Here is a 17,162-nt window from a genome sequence, read left to right on the forward strand (position 1 = left end):
GCATGAGTTCCAAGCACAAGCAAAGAGACACCTGACCCTGGACAGTAATGTGGTCCCCGCTAACAAAAATAGCAGGTGTGACACTGTTTTGGTGCCAGAAATCCTATCCCAATGGAGATATAAATACTTTGTTCCTTTCCTGTAGTGGAGACAAACAATTTCCTCTTTTCCTCTTTACATGTCTGGAGATATGGAGGATCTCATGCCAACTCAGAATATATACTGAGAGACAAGAGAGGTTCATGAATAGTTTGTTAACTTATTGTACATAACATATGATATAGTGGATAAATATGGATATTCTATAACAAGTGTCCTTAGAGTGGAGACCGTAAAGCATTTTACATTGATGTAAATCACGATTTTGTAAAGTTTTGTACATATTTACACGCTACATGATTGCCATTTCTTTGTAAACACACACGTCGTCTCTCGTCTCTCCCACTTATGATGAACTCGTGTTAACACATCTGGTGTTATGCATGTAATTGAATGTCCATTGCAATATTGTGACAGCTTCCCGATCCAACCATGAGAATGATTTCAATACGTTCTACTTTTGTGAAAGGCATTCTTAAAGGCTATCTGAAAAGAAAAAAAACACACACAGAGAGACACACACACATGCACAAACACACAGCTCTGGAAATATTTAAGAGACCACTGCAAATTTTTCTTAAATCAGCATCTCTACATGTATGGGAGCCAGTCCATTCCAATGTCTGTTGAATTCCAACACAGGCACACCTCATTCTACTGAAAGAGTTACTGATTAGGTAACCATCTGAACCAAATCTTATTTAATGAGGAAAAGTATAAAAACGAATGCTGTGGTTATCACTACCCTCTTGCAATAGGACCAGCTGGATGGCAAAGACAGTGCTAGTAGTAGCTCAAAAGTAATTGGAATAAAAACATAACTATTGACCATGTGAAAAGAGTTGAATAGGAAAATTTTGAGTGAGGAAAAGAAGGGTTCAATTCTGGCTTTACTGGCCGAGGGATACAGTGAGCGTCGAGTCACTTCCATCCTTAAAATTTCAAAGACGGCGGTTCATAAGAACAAGGTCAAGTAGCAAACAATGGAGACAACAAAGCTACAGACTGACAGAGGGCAAAAATGAATCTCCACTGACTGGGATGACCGCCAAGTCATTCGAATGTCACTCAACAACCGTAGGATGACATCAAGTGACCTACAAAAAAGAATGTCAAACAGCAGCTGGGGTGAAGTGCATGGTGAGGACGGTTCGAAACAGGCTCCCAGGGGCAGGGCTGAAGTTGTGCAAAGCTAGAAAAAAGCCCTTCATCAATGAGAAGCAAATAAGAGCCAGGCTGAGGTTTGCAAAAGACCATAAGGATTGGACCGTAGAGGACTGGATCAAGGTCCTCTTCTCTGATGAGTCCAATTTTCAGCTTTGCCCAACACCTGGTCTTCTAATGGTTAGACAGAGAGCTGGAGAGGCCTACAAGTCACAGTGTCTTGCACCCACATTTGGTGCATTTGGTGCAAATGCATTTGCATTTGGTGGAGGATTGGTGATGATCTGGGGGGTGCTTCAGCAAGGCTGGAATTGGGCAGATTTGTCTTTGTGAAGGATGCATGAATCAAGCCACATACAAGGTTGTCCTGGCAGAAAACTTGCTTTCTTCTGCTCTGACAATGTTCCCCAACTCTGAGGATTGGTTTTTTGCAGCAGGGCAATGCTCCATGCCATACAGCCAGGCTTAATCAAGGTATGGATGGAGGACCACCAGCTCAAGACCCTGTCATGGCCAGCCCAATCTCCAGACCTTCCAAGAATCTTTCAAGAACCCCATTGAAAATCTCTGGAATGTGATCAAGAGGAAGATGGATGGTCACAAGCCATCAAACAAAGCTGAGTTGTTGAATTTTTGTGCCAGGAGTGGCATAAAGTCACCCAACAATAATGTGAAAGACTGGTGGAGAGCATGCAAAAACTCATGAAAGCTGTGATTGAAAATCAGGGTTATTCCACCAAATACTGATTTCTGAACTCTTTCTAAGTTAAAACATTAGTATTGTGTTGTTTATAAATGAATATGAACGTATTTTCTTTGCATTATTTGAGGTCTGACAACACTACATCTTTTTTGTTATTTTGACCAGTTTTCGGCAAATAAATGCTCTAAATTACATCATTTTTATTTGGAATTTGGGAGCAATGTTGTCAGTACTTTATAGAATATAACTAAAATGTTCATTTTACCAAAACACATACCTATAAATAGTAAAACCAGAGAAATTGATTTTTCAGTGGTCTCTATTTTTTCCAGAGCTATATATTTATATATAAACTAAGTATGAAAAATTATGATGACATTTTGCAAAAAAAAAAAGTGTTAATTTCCACTATGTATGGAGACTTTTGGGACACCCGCTATTTATTATTGACGTCTTAGTTGTTAGCTGCTTTGACTGGTCAAGTGAATTTAGTTGGTTTAATTCTACCTCAATAACTCAAAAACAAGCAGGCCTATAAATAATGTTAACTTGGACCTAATATGTGCCGATGGAGGAAAGTTCTGGAATAAAAATCTCCAGGGCTCCAATAAATAGACAGAGTAAACATGGCCTTTGCTGATGTACCCTTTACATTGTGAATATATTTCACAAATATGGTTATTTCAGCATACCAGTAAAATACAACTAGAAATTCACCAAAACTTCTTGACTTCTGTGGCCTGCTGTAAGTGAGCTTTAGGTAGCAGGCTGGAACAAAAGTTCTCCCCACATGTTCCTTCCCATCTCCTCTCACTCCTGATCCTGAACTATAGTCATTTCCTATGCAGAATAATACAAAATAAAGGCAACATTAAATAGTTACTGTACTGCCACCTAAAGTGACCTGGTTGATCTGTGTGTTCTGGACCATGAGGTCAGAGCGGTAACCTCAGAAAGTCAGACCAGAACTGGTGGGGGAAATGCAACCAGGAACTACCTGCATTTGGTGAGGTTCTTCTATGCGGAGTGAAAGAATCTTCTAGAAAACTGTTTACTTTAAAGTATTCTGTTACAACGTAGCTAATGAAATATACCCCAAAACTGGAGAATCCATCTTCTCCAACAGCACATCAGAGCGAGTAGTGTTAGTGCTTTGTTCATTTAGTCTAGATAATATTTAATGCCACGCATTAAAAAAAACCCACATTACAAATTATATAATATGAAAGCAGAAGTTACTGTAAAAATACAATGACCAAGAACGTAATTTAAGTCTGAGTTTAAGGAACTACAATTCGGCACTCAAGTTCCCGGCGAACTGCTTTAGAAGTGACACCTTAACTGGAGTCCAGCTGCAGGTTTGTGAACCAACAACAATGTATCAAACTCTTTTAGCGAACAGTTGTTAAAATAATTTTAGGTACCATTTTTCTAATATTGACAGTTTAATTGACATTTTATAACGCGCAATGATCAAATGATCAGAGAGGTTACTAAGTGTATTCCTTTTGTTCTTATCATTAAGTGTAACCTGCCACACAACTCGACCTTGCACCTTACCTGGACTGTAAATTTGGCAAATGTCTTTATATCAGAGTTTATCTTACTATATAAAGATTTTAAAAAAGTGTATATATGTGTGTGTATGTATATATATATATATATACACACCCGGTTTTGTGCTAGGGTTTCACTGTAAAGGATGTACAACAGTTTATTTTCTCAGGTAAAGCAAAAGTTCTCTAGGTCAGAAATTCTCAACTGCAGTCCAGGCCACTCACTGGTTTAGGGTTTCTTTATTCCCAACACACTGTCCTGTTTTATCAGCTCATTATTAAGCATTTCATGAATTGTGTACTTTTGTAAATTGGGATCAGGGAAAGCTTGAAAATGTCAAAGATCTTTGGGTGCCCAGGACTTGAGTAGAGAAACCCAAGTCCTATGTGTTCTTTATGGAAGTCCTTAGGAACAATTCATGCCCGCAAAGTGCCTGTTATTATAGTTAATTTCTTGTTAATTAAAGATGGTGCCTGTGGATTTAAAGTCAGAACACTTTCAGTAATGTGTGGCTGTCAGTGAAACATCACTACAGAGGAAAAACTACAGTCCCTGTGACAGATCAGGCTCTGTAAGCAAGATAATAAACAAATGATGTGAATCACCGCCAACCAGGTATTTAGAACAAGGAGACATCTCTATTCACTTATAAATCAATTTGCATGTCAATTTATAAAGCTCCTCCTCTTGCACTAGCAGGCACGCATTGTAGCTTGAATATAAGCTATGAAACATTAGTAGACTGTTATATTCTTCAGTGAAATTGTGTAAGTGACTTCATTTTCTGTCTCTTCTGCAGAGAAAGTAAAATGGCTTTGTGCAGTGTTGGCCGTCCTTTACTCCAGAACACACAACGTGCTTTGGGATGTTTTTTTAAGCACAAGCAGACATTTTGCTGTAAAGCCAATGTCGCCCAAGAGGAGGAGATTCGGTTGAAGCTGCGGTTGTTTCCGGGAGGATCCATAGATCTTCAGAAACAAGAGTCAGGCATTGCATTGATGACGGTCAATAATCCATCACGAATGAATGCCTTCTCAGGTGAATAATGTGGTATGATTTCAGTTTCCTACTCTGTGAGATTATTTAATGTTTTGAGACATGCTGTCTGTTTACCAGGCAGCATGATGATTGAACTGGAAGAACGGGTGTGTGAGCTAGAGAGCTGGACAGAAGGAAAAGGTCTCATTGTGCAAGGGGCTGCTGGAACATTCTGCTCTGGATCCGATCTGAATGCAGTCAGAGCAATATCAAACCCACAGGTCCTTACTATTCAATATCATTGTTTTCAGTATATCATGGTACATAGGATTAGTCATTCAGTGGTATTAAATTGTTTGATTTGAAAAATAGAATATTTGTTAAATCTGACTTGTTAAGGGGGCTGATTTTTATTTTTTATTTTTGCAGGATGGCATGAAGATGTGTATGTTCATGCAGAACACACTTACACGACTCCTCAGGTTGGCTTGTGACTTTTCTTTTACTATACATTGTAATATATCTAAGCTTACATGTAATATATCTAAGCTTACATATATCTCTTAGTATAGGTTGCCCCTTATCTCTGTGGCTCTGGTTGAAGGAAAAGCACTGGGTGGAGGTGCAGAACTTGCTACTGCCTGTGACTTCAGGTAAAATGATTTCAGTGTGAATTTCAGATGCAGTACCTTACCATATATGTTATTTGTTTGCAAACCTATGCTTCTGCCATCAGGCTGATGACATCTGATGCCGTGATCCAGTTTGTCCATAAACACATGGGCTTGGTGCCTGGATGGGGTGGAGCTGCGAGGCTGGTCAGAATCGTTGGCAGCCAGAATGCCTTAAAATTGCTCGCTGGTGCGAAGAAAGTTGATCCAGACTTTGGACAGCAGATTGGATTAGTTGATGGTGTGTTGACTGTCGGTGAAGGAAACTCTCTGGTGGAAACAGAGCGATGGCTGAGCCAGTTTACAAAGGGCTCAGCTCCTGTAATCGGGGCTGTGAAGAAGGTGGTGTTATCTGGCAGAGAGCTCTCTCTGGATGAAGCTCTCACAACTGAAAGACATGTTTTTGGGACCGTTTGGGGAGGACCAGCCAATCTCGAGGCTCTGGCACTTAAAACAAAACACAAGTGAGAGAAATGTGGTTAGGAAAATCGACATCTTGAACATAAACACTAAAGTCTGCACCTTTGGGAAAGAAAAGAACCAGTGACTTTGAGAAAACAAAAATCTAGCACCATAATTATAGAGATATGAACCATTAACAGTAACGTGTAAAGGATATCTATACATCAGCAGGTCTGAAATTGGCTCAGACATGTACTAATTGTCTGCCATGTTATCTGATTTCAACTATGATTATTCCAATCAATGTAGTTATGATTTTACCAGGTGACACAACTGTTTAGGAAATTTAGGAATGTTTACAGTGGTTATAACATTACACGTCTGAAATGTTTTTAAAATAAAGCTGTGTAAGAAACAGTGTTTCCTAATGCATCAAAAAACAAAACGATACCAAACTCCTTTTGTGCAAATGTATGGTTGTAATAATTGGATGGAGTAAACCTCTTAATGTGTTACAATAATGCAAATAAAGTTTGGAGATGTAAATGTTGAGCTCAAGCCCATTTTACTAAACCCTTCATAGGTCATTATTGTGAAAATGATGAACGAGTGCCTCCTACAGGCGAGACAGTGGCTCTACAGGATAAATTAAGGTAGAACCGCCATTTCCGGTAAATTAAGCTTTATGTCTACAAAAATACCAAATACAAATGGCTGTAAGAGAACAAGAAATCTGTGATGAATTTTAATTGAAACATATGGGCTAAAGAAAGACTTTAGAATATAAACGTTTTAAGAAAGAAGTACAAGGATATAGTATCCTTTATATAGGATAAAGTATCATGCCGTACCGTTACGGTGATTTCTGAGCTAACACAAATTACGTTGTGCGTTTCTTTAATTTAATAATAATTTTAAAAAAATTCGTAATGTTTCCAACAGCCTTAATTGGTTTGAAGGTCATTTAGTGTAGTACTGGCTACATTCTGTACGCGGGCCAGTGGCGCAATGGATAACGCGTCTGACTACGGATCAGAAGATTCTAGGTTCGACTCCTGGCTGGCTCGATTACTGTTTTTTTCCTTCTGGGTAACAATATATATTATTATGTTTGAAAATAAACAGTTTTCCCCAGTGTCTGTGAAGCAAAATATAATGAAAGTTAAAATTTATAGTATGTGACTGCAACGTAAAACAGTGTAATGTACTATATATGTACACACTATATGACACTATATGACCATCACACTTACTGTATATATATATATATATGTGTGCTTGTTGAACATCCCATTCAAGATTTAGCCCTCATCTGCTGTTATAATAATCCCCACTCTTCTGGGAAGGCTTTCAACTAGATTTTGGAGCATGTCCATGGGGATATGTCCATGCCCATTCAGCTACAAGAGCATTAGTGAGGTCAGACACTGATGTCATGTTAGAAGGTCTGGGGCACAGTCGCTGTTCCAGTTCATCTGAAAGATATTCAGTGGGGTTAGGGCTCTGTGCAGCCACTCGAGTTCCTCAACTTTAGCAAACTGTATCTTCTTGAAAGTTGCTTTGTGCACAGGGGCATTGTCATGTTGGAACAGGATTAGGCCCCTTAGTTCCAGTGAAGGGAAATTGTAATTCAACAGCAAACAAAGACATTCTATACAATTGTGTGGTTCCAACATTGCGGAAACAGTTCAGGGAAGAACTACATATGGGTGTGAGGGCCAGGTGTCCACAAACCTTTGGCCACATAGTATATATGTAGCTATGGAAATCTTAGAAGTAAGACCAGGGGTGCCAGACTACGTCACTGAAGGGCCACATTAATAATTTTCCATTTTGCTGTGGGCCAAGATGTCAAATAATAAGTTAACAAAAACCCTCAAATAAAACAGTATCAGTTATAAATTGCTTTAATACTCAACAATTGTTTCCAATCAAATTCACTTGCACTGATTAATGAAAATCACTTTTACACCTGCACAACTATGAGCAGATCAAGCACATGGGTTTATAAAAGGATTTGCTTATTTCAGTGATATATTATTAATTTGCCAAAATACATAGCTCCATTTCTCTTTACACAAAACCTGACACTTTTATAGTCTTTTCGTTTCTTACATGAATACACCATAAGATGAACATGAAGGTTAAATGACTGAGTTCGGTGCAGAGTGAAGTCCTTGTGTAGAGATGAAACCCAATAAAGAAACCTAGCAAGAACATGAGGTACTACATGTTGAATTCTCTACAGAAAATTACACTGGACTCCAGTATGCACACATTTATATACAACTGATATATACTGCTTTGATTCACTAGAATAAACTAATAATAAGGAAATATGTAGGATATTTTATTTATTATAAAATGGCACAACAAAACTCAAATAGCATGACAGAGCCACATTTTTTGAAATTATGTATTTGAATAAGAGGTAACACACATTTTGCATTCTCTTAAACATAAACATATATGACATTACTGTCATAGGATAATTTTGTGTTACAAGATTGTAAAGATAAATAACAGACATGTAGATGAATAAATCAATACACAATAATACATGGTCACTCTGTCATACTTTCATACCATAAGTTATTTTTCTCCTTTTTTATCTACTTAAAGGAGATTAAAAAATCCCTAACAATTGTCATTATTTTTTTATTATTCTTTTTTTTTGGTTTTTACAATTTGAGTTTGTAATTTGAAAGTAGTAAATGCAACCTTGAAGTTAATTACTATGGGGAATTGAATCTATGACACAGAGTGGTCAAATTTTAAGTTCTAAGACAATAAAATTTTTATCACGGTCATCATGACTAACCAGCCTGCATCACTCTGGGCTGAATTAAAATGAAAATATAAATAATTATACTGAGACGAATCTGACAATTTAGGTACAGCTCTTAAAAATAGTAAAATAAAAATAATTAGGTTATAACAATACTGACGCAGACAAACAGAGAGCTGTGACCTGGAAGTAACATGAGGTTTATTCTTTAATCCTACAACTGCAACTGATTTGAAGTGAAGCATGAGAGTTTGGCATCACTGTCTCCTTACAGCCACAGGGGGCAGCAGATATCCACAACTGATTCTTCTTCTCCTCAGACAGACGGGCAGCTTGACTCGATGTGTTTGAGGTGGCATGTGTGGCACAGCAAGTGGCCATCTAGTGGGTAACAGCGATGCCCTTCTTCATCATTCAGCTCCATCTTACAGTCCTGCAGAGAAAGGTTCAGCTGTTTTACTTACAACATTAAACACAATCCTGTAGATATTTTCCTAAACGTGTAGTGGCCTGGGAAAACCTTCACACTCTCAAATGAACATTTCTAATATATATAGTTCTAAAAACTACAGAACTGAAATATGTTCATCTCTTTTGCATGTATTTTAACCAGAAGTAAAGTAGTAGGATTTTAAATTCCGGTTACCTCCAAAAGCAAAAAGGGAGAAAATCGCATTTAAAGATTTCCTTCCAATTCCAATGAAAGACAGTTAATTCTGGTCAACTAATTTGATTGGTTGAGCAGCGTTCCAAGAGTGCTTATATTTAGTATAACCGCACTGGGAGGTTTCGCCGTGTCAATCACTCCGCTAGTCTGTGTTCACCACAAAAAATTCCACTTTCTAGTTCGAAACACTTACTACTGTAGTGTTAGCGACATCATCATCAGCAGACATGGCAGATGATACTTTCAGGAATATAACTTTTGACTTAAAATAGCATAGCGCTTCAGATGAAGATGAAAAGGAAGAAGGGAAGCCAATTTTAACACAAGCACCTTTAACAGGAAGATACTAATCAATGTGAGCTAGCCAGCCAGCTATAAAGTGAGTGTGGCTTCTTAGGGCTCTATTCTTAGGGATCTAACATTTGGCCACATCATATCTGAAATATCGCTTACTTGATATTAATTAATTGTTGATAGAAGTGTTGTATAATAGCAATACTCTACACTCATAACTCTTATAACGTTTTACATGGAAATCATGTGATTATTATTGAATTAGTAGGTTTGATTTTACAAATGAAAGAAAGGTTTATAGTCATTCTAGTTAACAAAACTGCTTTGATTAGTAGAACCTAAAAACAAATCCCCTCAGCAGCCTGGATTTAGCTGGTTTTCGTGTTATTACTACACTGTTTCTGGCAACTACAGATGTATAATTAGAGATTCCTAAAAGAGGGCCACTTTGTGTTAAATCCACAAATCAACAGGAAAAAAGGACTGATTGAGGAATAACTGAGGACTCTTAGAACACGTTTAATCCTGCCACTGCAGTGAAGGTGCTTGATGAGTACACGCCACTGCAAGCTCACTTTGATTGCGAGAGCTCCTTTGCTCATTAGCCATCTATCAGAATTTAGCACAGCTAGAGAGCGCTTCAGCTGAGCCGATCATGGCTGAATGTGACAGATCAAATGCTTCTCAAATGCACTGCCTGCATCAATGCTATAATGAGCTAAGCACTCAATTTAGTATGAGAGTTATGCATAAATATTTATTATATATTTATTATCTGACCTAAAATATCCTTGTAAATAAATTAATAACGTTACAAATATGTAGATGTTAATGAACAGGTGTCGCACTGGTGCTATTTCCTGGAGGTAATGCAATGTGCTACGATTTTCAGTGACGTTTAACTCACCTCACAGTGATAGCATTCTACATGATAGTCTTTATCCATAGATACCACTCGAATGGTTTCATCAGACCCCTGAAAGTACACACAGGTGGTGAAATGGATGTGATGAAACTCCGATTGGACAAACAGTTGTCTGGCCTTTAACAGAATGAGCTAATTAACATGACGTACACATGTACACAAATGAAAATGTAGATTCGTATCACGTATATAATACTTGTGAATAAGCACATACGTCATAGTTTCTTCTGTCTAGAGTACGTACCCTCTTACAACCATGATTTATAAGAAACATGATCTCCGCCTCTTTTTGTTCGCGTGTCAAAGAGTTTTCTATAGAGATCACTTTCATTTATAACCCTGCATCTGTCATTACACATGCACAGGCAGACAGTTTCTTATTTGCCTAGACAAACTCAAACTACAGGGTGTCCCAAAAGTCTCCATACATTAACACTTTTTTAGCAAAATGTCTTTCAAAAAAATTTTTTTTTCCAGACAGCCTTTAAGAATGCCTTAAAAGAAGAAAGTATTGAAATCGTTCTCATGGCTGGATCGGGAAACTGTCTCAAGGTTGCGATGACTTTAAGAGGAAACATGGCGAGCACATCACACAACACTGTTGCCAAACTGGGAGCCAAAGCTGGGAAAGACAACTCTGTGTGTGTTTACAAAGAAATGGCAATAATGTGAAGGATATTTTGTAAATAAAGTTACATTTTGCTAAAAAGTGTTAATTTCCCCTATGTATGGAGACTTTTGGGACACCCTGTATAATGGCTCTCAGCACTGGGGAGGTTAGAGTAAAATTCCATTCAAGTTGGCTCAACGCAGACAAACTGCCTCCTGCCCTCAGTTCTTAACCCTGGGCAACATTCCTCAGAGGCTATCACTAAATATGTCCCAAGTGGAGATCGGTGAGGGAGGCAGTAGACGGAAATGGCATCAAGCCTCTAAGCGTGAAGAACATAATTAAAAGACCTAATGTGTACCAAAACAACCTAATCTCAATCCAAATTAAGCTAGTTATGGATATTTTGGGAAACTGTACTAACGGTACATTTGATTTGAACTGATAAATATTATGGCACATAGCTGCAAGTATACTGCTTTTGGTTGGTTCCCTGCCAGCATTCCAGTGAGTTAAGTGTGAATGGCAGAGATGTTAACAGTCACTTTTTTGCAAGTTCAAGTCAAGTCTCAAGTCTTTAGTTAACGCTCGAATCATTAGTTGTAGATGTTTTATTGCACACAAGTAGAATGCTGCAGTATTATTTCTAAGGAAAAAACTGCAGTGTACATTGTACAAAGTACAGCTTTACACTGGTTAATTTAATGTTTAATTTTCCAGCATTAGAAACCATCACAACCTCAGAACCAATTTGTTTGGCACAAACCATGTGTTTCTAACCAAAATATTTTGATCAAACAGGTCCCCAGTAACAGCAGGGCTGCATTAACCATCAAAACAGTCATGTAAATAATGCATATTTTGGATAATGGTTCACTTTAAATATGTTCATTAGATTCAACCAGGATACAAAATGACTGTTCCTGTCAATAATTTCATGCTTTCAAGCAACATTACTAAACATTAGCTCCAGCAAAACTTTCCAGACACACCACAGTACATCAAAATCTGCTAGAGTCATACATGTACTGTATGTAGTGGAGGTTCTTCTATTGGCCCTGTTTAAAATAATAATAATAATAATAATAATAATAATAATAATAATAATAATTATCATGGTTCGAGATAATCCTACATCAATCTCAAGTTTGTGTCTAGTTGCAACTGGTGAATAGCAAAATGTGTAGGATTAATGTGCTGTAAAGACAGTTATACATTGGTCCTTGTGAAAGTATGGATCAAAAAGTGAACTGGCCACATCTCTTTAGCTTTTGACATTCTGGAGTATGACTTTGGAAAGGTTAAATGAGCAACTGTTAAGGTCAGGTTTATACTTGACATAGGTTTATATCTGACTATACAGTACGTGTGCATGCAGATGCATTGTTTACATATTATCCTGCATATTTTTTGTACATCTGTAGGATTAAAAGGAACATCCACTAGATGGCATGTCAGAGCCTAAACATCCCTGTCTGACTGGTTTCCATGTCGACCTGTAAAATGTTTAGCTATTTCATGCCAGCTATTGTGGGACACATATCTGTCACTGTGCAGTGGCATGAAGATGTTAAACACATGAATGAGCTCTCTTAGTTTCTCTTTAAAATTTTCCACTGTTGTCAATATTGTTGTCATGAAATTGAAAACTATCACCTTTGACCAATTTTAATGTATTTACTAGTCTAGATGATCCAGAGGATTGGTACAGAAAGCAGACTTGTAAGATTTGAAGGCTACACAAGTAAGTATTTTTAAAAGTATTTTTAAATTCAAACACGGCGCCTAACAGTGAAATCATTCTGTGTCAATACTCAAAAAACATTTTGCGAATCGCTACATAGATCTAGTTTATTCTGTTGTGGACATCACACCAAATACTGTCCCCATTGTTTACACTGGTAATGTGCTGCATGTCATTCATAACTGATGTGCAGAATGAACTCGGGATTTATGCATCAGCTATCTTGCATATGTGTATGCATTACAAGCATAAACCCAGCCTAAGGAACAACAAAATTTCTCACGTTTTAGCTCAGTTTGACTCCAGAACATCTATAGACATGAAGTGAACTTATGCCACTCCAATCTGGCACTAGTTTTTATCAGTAAGGTATAAAATCACACAGGCACTTAAATCACTCTAATGCTCTGGTGCTATAATATAGCACACCTGCAGGTCTTGTGAAATTAAATTTTTCTAAAGCAGCAGTAATATGTGGGTTGTGGAGGAAGGGCAGTGCAACACAGATCAATGATTAAACACACCAAAGTCCATTTTCTCTGAAGACAAACATTTACACCGTCTCAGAGCAGTGACAGCCCACTTTAGAACCACACTGTGCTGTGGAAAATTTTGTTTTTACAGCTAAGGGTAACTAGTCCACTATAGCTGTGCAAAAAAGGAAAATATTGACTGTTACACTGTTGTAAAGTCAGGAGGCTTACCTCAGAGGGCAGGATTGGCTGACTGCATGCGGCACATTTAGGAGCAAGGACCCTAAAAATCAGAGTGAAGTATTTCAGTAACAAAGGCAGACGAACAAAATGACTTTTTTTTAAAAAATGACACCAACTCTTTAATGTTCATCAAAATTCTTTTATGAAACTATTCAGAGGGAAGAAAGGATATGGTGGTCCAGGTCTGAGGACAGAGATGGAAAGTAAGATGGAGAGGGGGAGGAAAGAAAGGTGTTGGGCCAAGCTGCACACGTGTTCCTGTCTCTGCTGCCTTATAAATTACTTATAAAAAAAAGAAAGAGTTGAGAACAAATCCAGGTTTGTTCCATTTCTAGATTTTTCCTGTACGTGGCCACAATCTGACTGTCTGCAGTTTTAACATGACAAAAAGACATTGAAATCACACCATTCCAGTCATTTCTATGGAAATGCACACATGGAAACTGTCTTTTAGGCATAATAACTGACAGTTCACTTCTTTCCTCAGATCACAGACAGCTTTTTCTTTCTTCCGTCCTTGCTCAGATCTTACCCTACCAAACACTTTTCTTTTATTAGCTCACTATCCCAGCACCTGCATATATGACGGTGTATTTCATGCAAATGAAATGTTTATGAGGATAAATTGGGGCCTATCATATGCATACGACATGTAAACATGGGACTAGTGGATGGTTGATTCATGATGATTCATGATAATGATGATTCTTCATTTGCTGTCGTATTTTCATGTCCTTTCATGAAACAGCTGTTGGTTTGTTTGTACTTCATATGCGCACTCAAAACTCTCGTGTACTCGTTTCTACTCAATTTTGATAAATAGGGACCAGTGTGTCTTTTGTTCCTACACAAAACTCACTCCTTCACACTCATAAACACTGTAATATAATACCACTCTAATCACATTTAAGCAAATGTTCAGCTGATAGAAAGACATTGTTAAACATAGATAAGAATGTGAGACAGTTGAATAGACCCGATCTCAATCCTCACGCTGTACACTAATAAGCCCTGCTCGAATAAATGAATATTTGGACTGGCACTCAACAGAAAAGAGTTGTTCACACACCTCCTGCTGATAGGAACTTGTAGTCATAAAAGAGAATTCATGAGCTGCTGTTTTTATGTGGACAGCAAAGAAGCTAGTCAGAACAACTGAGAACACTGTGGCTGTTAAGCACAAAATGTGTCATTGTTGTCACAACTGAAATATACAATGCCTTCTTACACTTCATGCAGCTTTGATCTTTAACCATCTGCGTGCACACACACACACACACACACACACACACACACACACACACACACCTGTGGTAGTCTTTGACACAGTAGATCTTGTTCTCTGTGTCCACAGTAAAAGGCACGCCGTCCAGGCTCTCGTTACAGATGACACAGCGGAAGCAGCCTGGATGGTAGGACTTGCCCAGTGCCTGCAGGATCTGTGGACGAACTCTGTGTTACTCATCTATAAACATACGCATTAAGCAGGACTCGGGCATCCACAAAGTAGATATATCAAGGGAGTTTATCCTCAGTTACAGTATCTCACAAAAGTGAGTACACCCCTCACATTTTTGTAAATATTTGATTATATCTTTTAATGTGACAACACTGAAGAAATGACACTTTGCTACAATGTAAAGTAGTGAGTGTACAGCTTGTGTAACAGTGTAAATTTGCTGTCCCCTCAAAATAACTCAACACACAGCCATTAATGTCTAAACCGCTGGCAACAAAAGTGAGTACACCCCTAAGTGAGAATGCCCAAATTGGGCCAAAACTGTCAATATTTTTTGTGGCCACCATTATTTTCCAACACTGCCTTAACCCTCTTGGGCATGGAGTTCACCAGAGCTTCACAGGTTGCCACTGGAGTCCCTTTCCACCCCTCCACGATGACATCACGGAGCTGGTGGATGTTAGAGACCTTGTGCTCCTCCACCTTCCATTTGAGGATGCCCCACAGATGCTCAATAGGGTTTAGGTCTGGAGACATGCTTGGCCAGTCCATCACCTTCACCCTCAGCTTCTTTAGCAAGGCAGTGGTCATCCTGGAGGTGTGTTTGGGGTCGTTATCATGCTGGAATACTGCATACTGATCATGCTCTGCTTCAGTATGTCACACTACATGTTGGCATTCATGGTTCCCTCAATGAACTGTAGGGAATTAGGGAACTTTAGGGAACTGTAGGGAACTTCTTCTGGGACGACAGCCATACAGAGCAATTTGATGCAGTGTATGGCGTATGGTCTGAGCACTGACAGGCTGACCCCCCACCCCTTCAACCTCTGCAACAATGCTGGCAGCACTCATATGTCTATTTCCCAAAGACAACCTCTGGATATGACACTGAGCATGTGCACTCAACTTCTTTGGTCGACCATGGCGAGGCCTGTTCTGAGTGGAACCTGTCCTGTTAAACCGCTGTATGGTCTTGGCCACCATGCTGCAGCTCAGTGTCAGGGTCTTGGCAATCTTCTTATAGCCTAGGCCATCTTTATGTAGAGCAACAATTCTTTTTTTCAGATCCTCAGAGAGTTCTTTGCCATGAGGTGCCATGTTGAACTTCCAGTGACCAGTATGAGGGAGTGTGAGAGCGATGACACCAAATTTAACACACCTGCTCCCCATTCACAACTGAGATCTTGTAACACTAACAAGTCACATGACACCAGGGAGGGAAAATGGCTAATTGGGCCCAATTTGGACATTTTCACTTAGGGGTGTACTCACTTTTGTTGCCAGAGGTTTACACATTAATAGCTGTGTGTTGAGTTATTTTGAGGGGACAGCAAATTTACACTGTTATACAAGCTGTACACTCACGACTTTACATTGTAGCAAAGTGTCATTTCTTCAGTGTTGTCACATTAAAAGATATAATCAAATATTTACAAAAATGTGAGGGGTATACTCACTTTTGTGAGATACTGTAAATTGACTGCTATAGTACTGTTTTTTTTTGTGTTTTTTTTTTTTAACTACCAGAAAAGCAGATCCCTCCCTCCCATTTGAACTTATGTGCTGTTTTTATACACTAAAATACTAAACCACTGACCAGCAGTGCTGCACTCACCATGTCCATGATCAGGTGGCCACATACACTGCATTTGTCAGCTGACTGCTGAAAGCCAGAGTACTGTGTGTTCAGAGAAGAGAGAGCAGGGTTCAGAGAAATATATCTTTATACCAGAAAATATTCGATGAGGCATTGATAAAGAACACCACAATGTTAACAGTTTCAGCCATCTTGCTTAAACCATGAACACTAAACACCGTTTCAAATACAGAGGCTTTGCATATGTTTTGCTTGCTCATAAATTTTTTAAAAATGCAAACGTATTATTTTGCATAACTAAATTTCAAATTTCCTCAGCTCCTCACAATTTTCACACAAATTTCCTCACGTGGCCCGTTTCGCATAGCTGCCATATTTAAGTTCATAACTCATATCCGTCCACTGGAAAGCAAAGAGAATTCACATAACGAGAAGCAATATCTAAAAACATTTTAATAAAAAAAAAACATGCCGATCTGATCATTGGCATTGATCCGTACCAAGTCCCAGGAAAAATATGGCAAAAAATATTATATTGGCACATCTAACACTTGCAGACATTTACATATGCTTTATGGCCAAAAGTTTGTGGACACCTAGCAATTACACCCATATGCGCTTTTTGATTTGATTTCTTTATTGTCATTGTCCAAACATACAACAAAATTATGGACTTGCCAACATATACAGTTACAGAATAATTAAGTGCATATTACAAACAAAAGCCATATTCCACATAAAAGAAATTAAATTCTCATAATGTTATTGCACAAGAATGGTAAGTG

At 38.3% G+C, this 17,162-nt stretch overlaps 2 protein-coding genes and 1 non-coding gene across 6 annotated transcripts in view; 2 read left to right on the forward strand and 1 right to left on the reverse strand.

The window, feature by feature from the left end:
- The first annotated feature begins 3,291 nt into the window (after positions 1-3,291).
- On the forward strand, positions 3,292-6,139 carry echdc1 (enoyl CoA hydratase domain containing 1). 4 transcript variants are annotated; one of them, XM_053635702.1, is made up of 6 exons: positions 3,292-3,324; positions 4,323-4,561; positions 4,640-4,782; positions 4,931-4,983; positions 5,074-5,154; positions 5,238-6,139. In XM_053635702.1, exons 2-6 carry the CDS (start codon positions 4,333-4,335, stop codon positions 5,638-5,640), a joined length of 909 nt encoding a protein of 302 aa, XP_053491677.1. In that variant the 5' UTR covers positions 3,292-3,324; positions 4,323-4,332; the 3' UTR covers positions 5,641-6,139. The 4 variants fall into 4 exon arrangements, with proteins under 4 accessions (XP_053491677.1, XP_053491840.1, XP_053491756.1 ...); XM_053635865.1 differs by lacking the exon at positions 3,292-3,324 and adding an exon at positions 3,337-3,386; XM_053635781.1 differs by lacking the exon at positions 3,292-3,324 and adding an exon at positions 3,742-4,138.
- Positions 6,140-6,568: 429 nt separating this feature from the next.
- trnar-acg (transfer RNA arginine (anticodon ACG)) lies at positions 6,569-6,641 on the forward strand. Its single transcript has one exon. It is a non-coding gene; the product is annotated as a tRNA-Arg (tRNA).
- Positions 6,642-7,465: 824 nt separating this feature from the next.
- The window catches only part of limd1a (LIM domains containing 1a), a 28,885-nt gene continuing 19,188 nt past the window's right edge, over positions 7,466-17,162 (reverse strand). Inside the window, exons 4-8 of the mRNA XM_053633855.1 lie at positions 16,396-16,458; positions 14,627-14,757; positions 13,307-13,358; positions 10,231-10,299; positions 7,466-8,795 (exon numbers count right to left, since the gene is read on the reverse strand). Coding sequence (XP_053489830.1) covers positions 8,679-8,795; positions 10,231-10,299; positions 13,307-13,358; positions 14,627-14,757; positions 16,396-16,458 — 432 coding nt within the window. The 3' untranslated portion in view covers positions 7,466-8,678. The remainder of the gene's footprint in view (positions 8,796-10,230; positions 10,300-13,306; positions 13,359-14,626; positions 14,758-16,395; positions 16,459-17,162) is intronic.

Source organism: Ictalurus furcatus, chromosome 1, assembly GCF_023375685.1.
Source record: "Ictalurus furcatus strain D&B chromosome 1, Billie_1.0, whole genome shotgun sequence".
In the NCBI taxonomy this organism is placed as follows: domain Eukaryota; kingdom Metazoa; phylum Chordata; class Actinopteri; order Siluriformes; family Ictaluridae; genus Ictalurus; species Ictalurus furcatus.

Coding starts and splice junctions, on each gene's coding strand:
- echdc1 (XM_053635702.1), top strand. CDS start 4,333: ATGGCTTTGTGCAGTGTTGGCCGTCCTTTACTCCAGAACACACAACGT. Junction 4,783..4,930: donor GAGCAATATCAAACCCACAG/GTCCTTACTATT, acceptor TTATTTTTGCAG/GATGGCATGAAGATGTGTAT. Junction 4,984..5,073: donor ACACTTACACGACTCCTCAG/GTTGGCTTGTGA, acceptor CTCTTAGTATAG/GTTGCCCCTTATCTCTGTGG.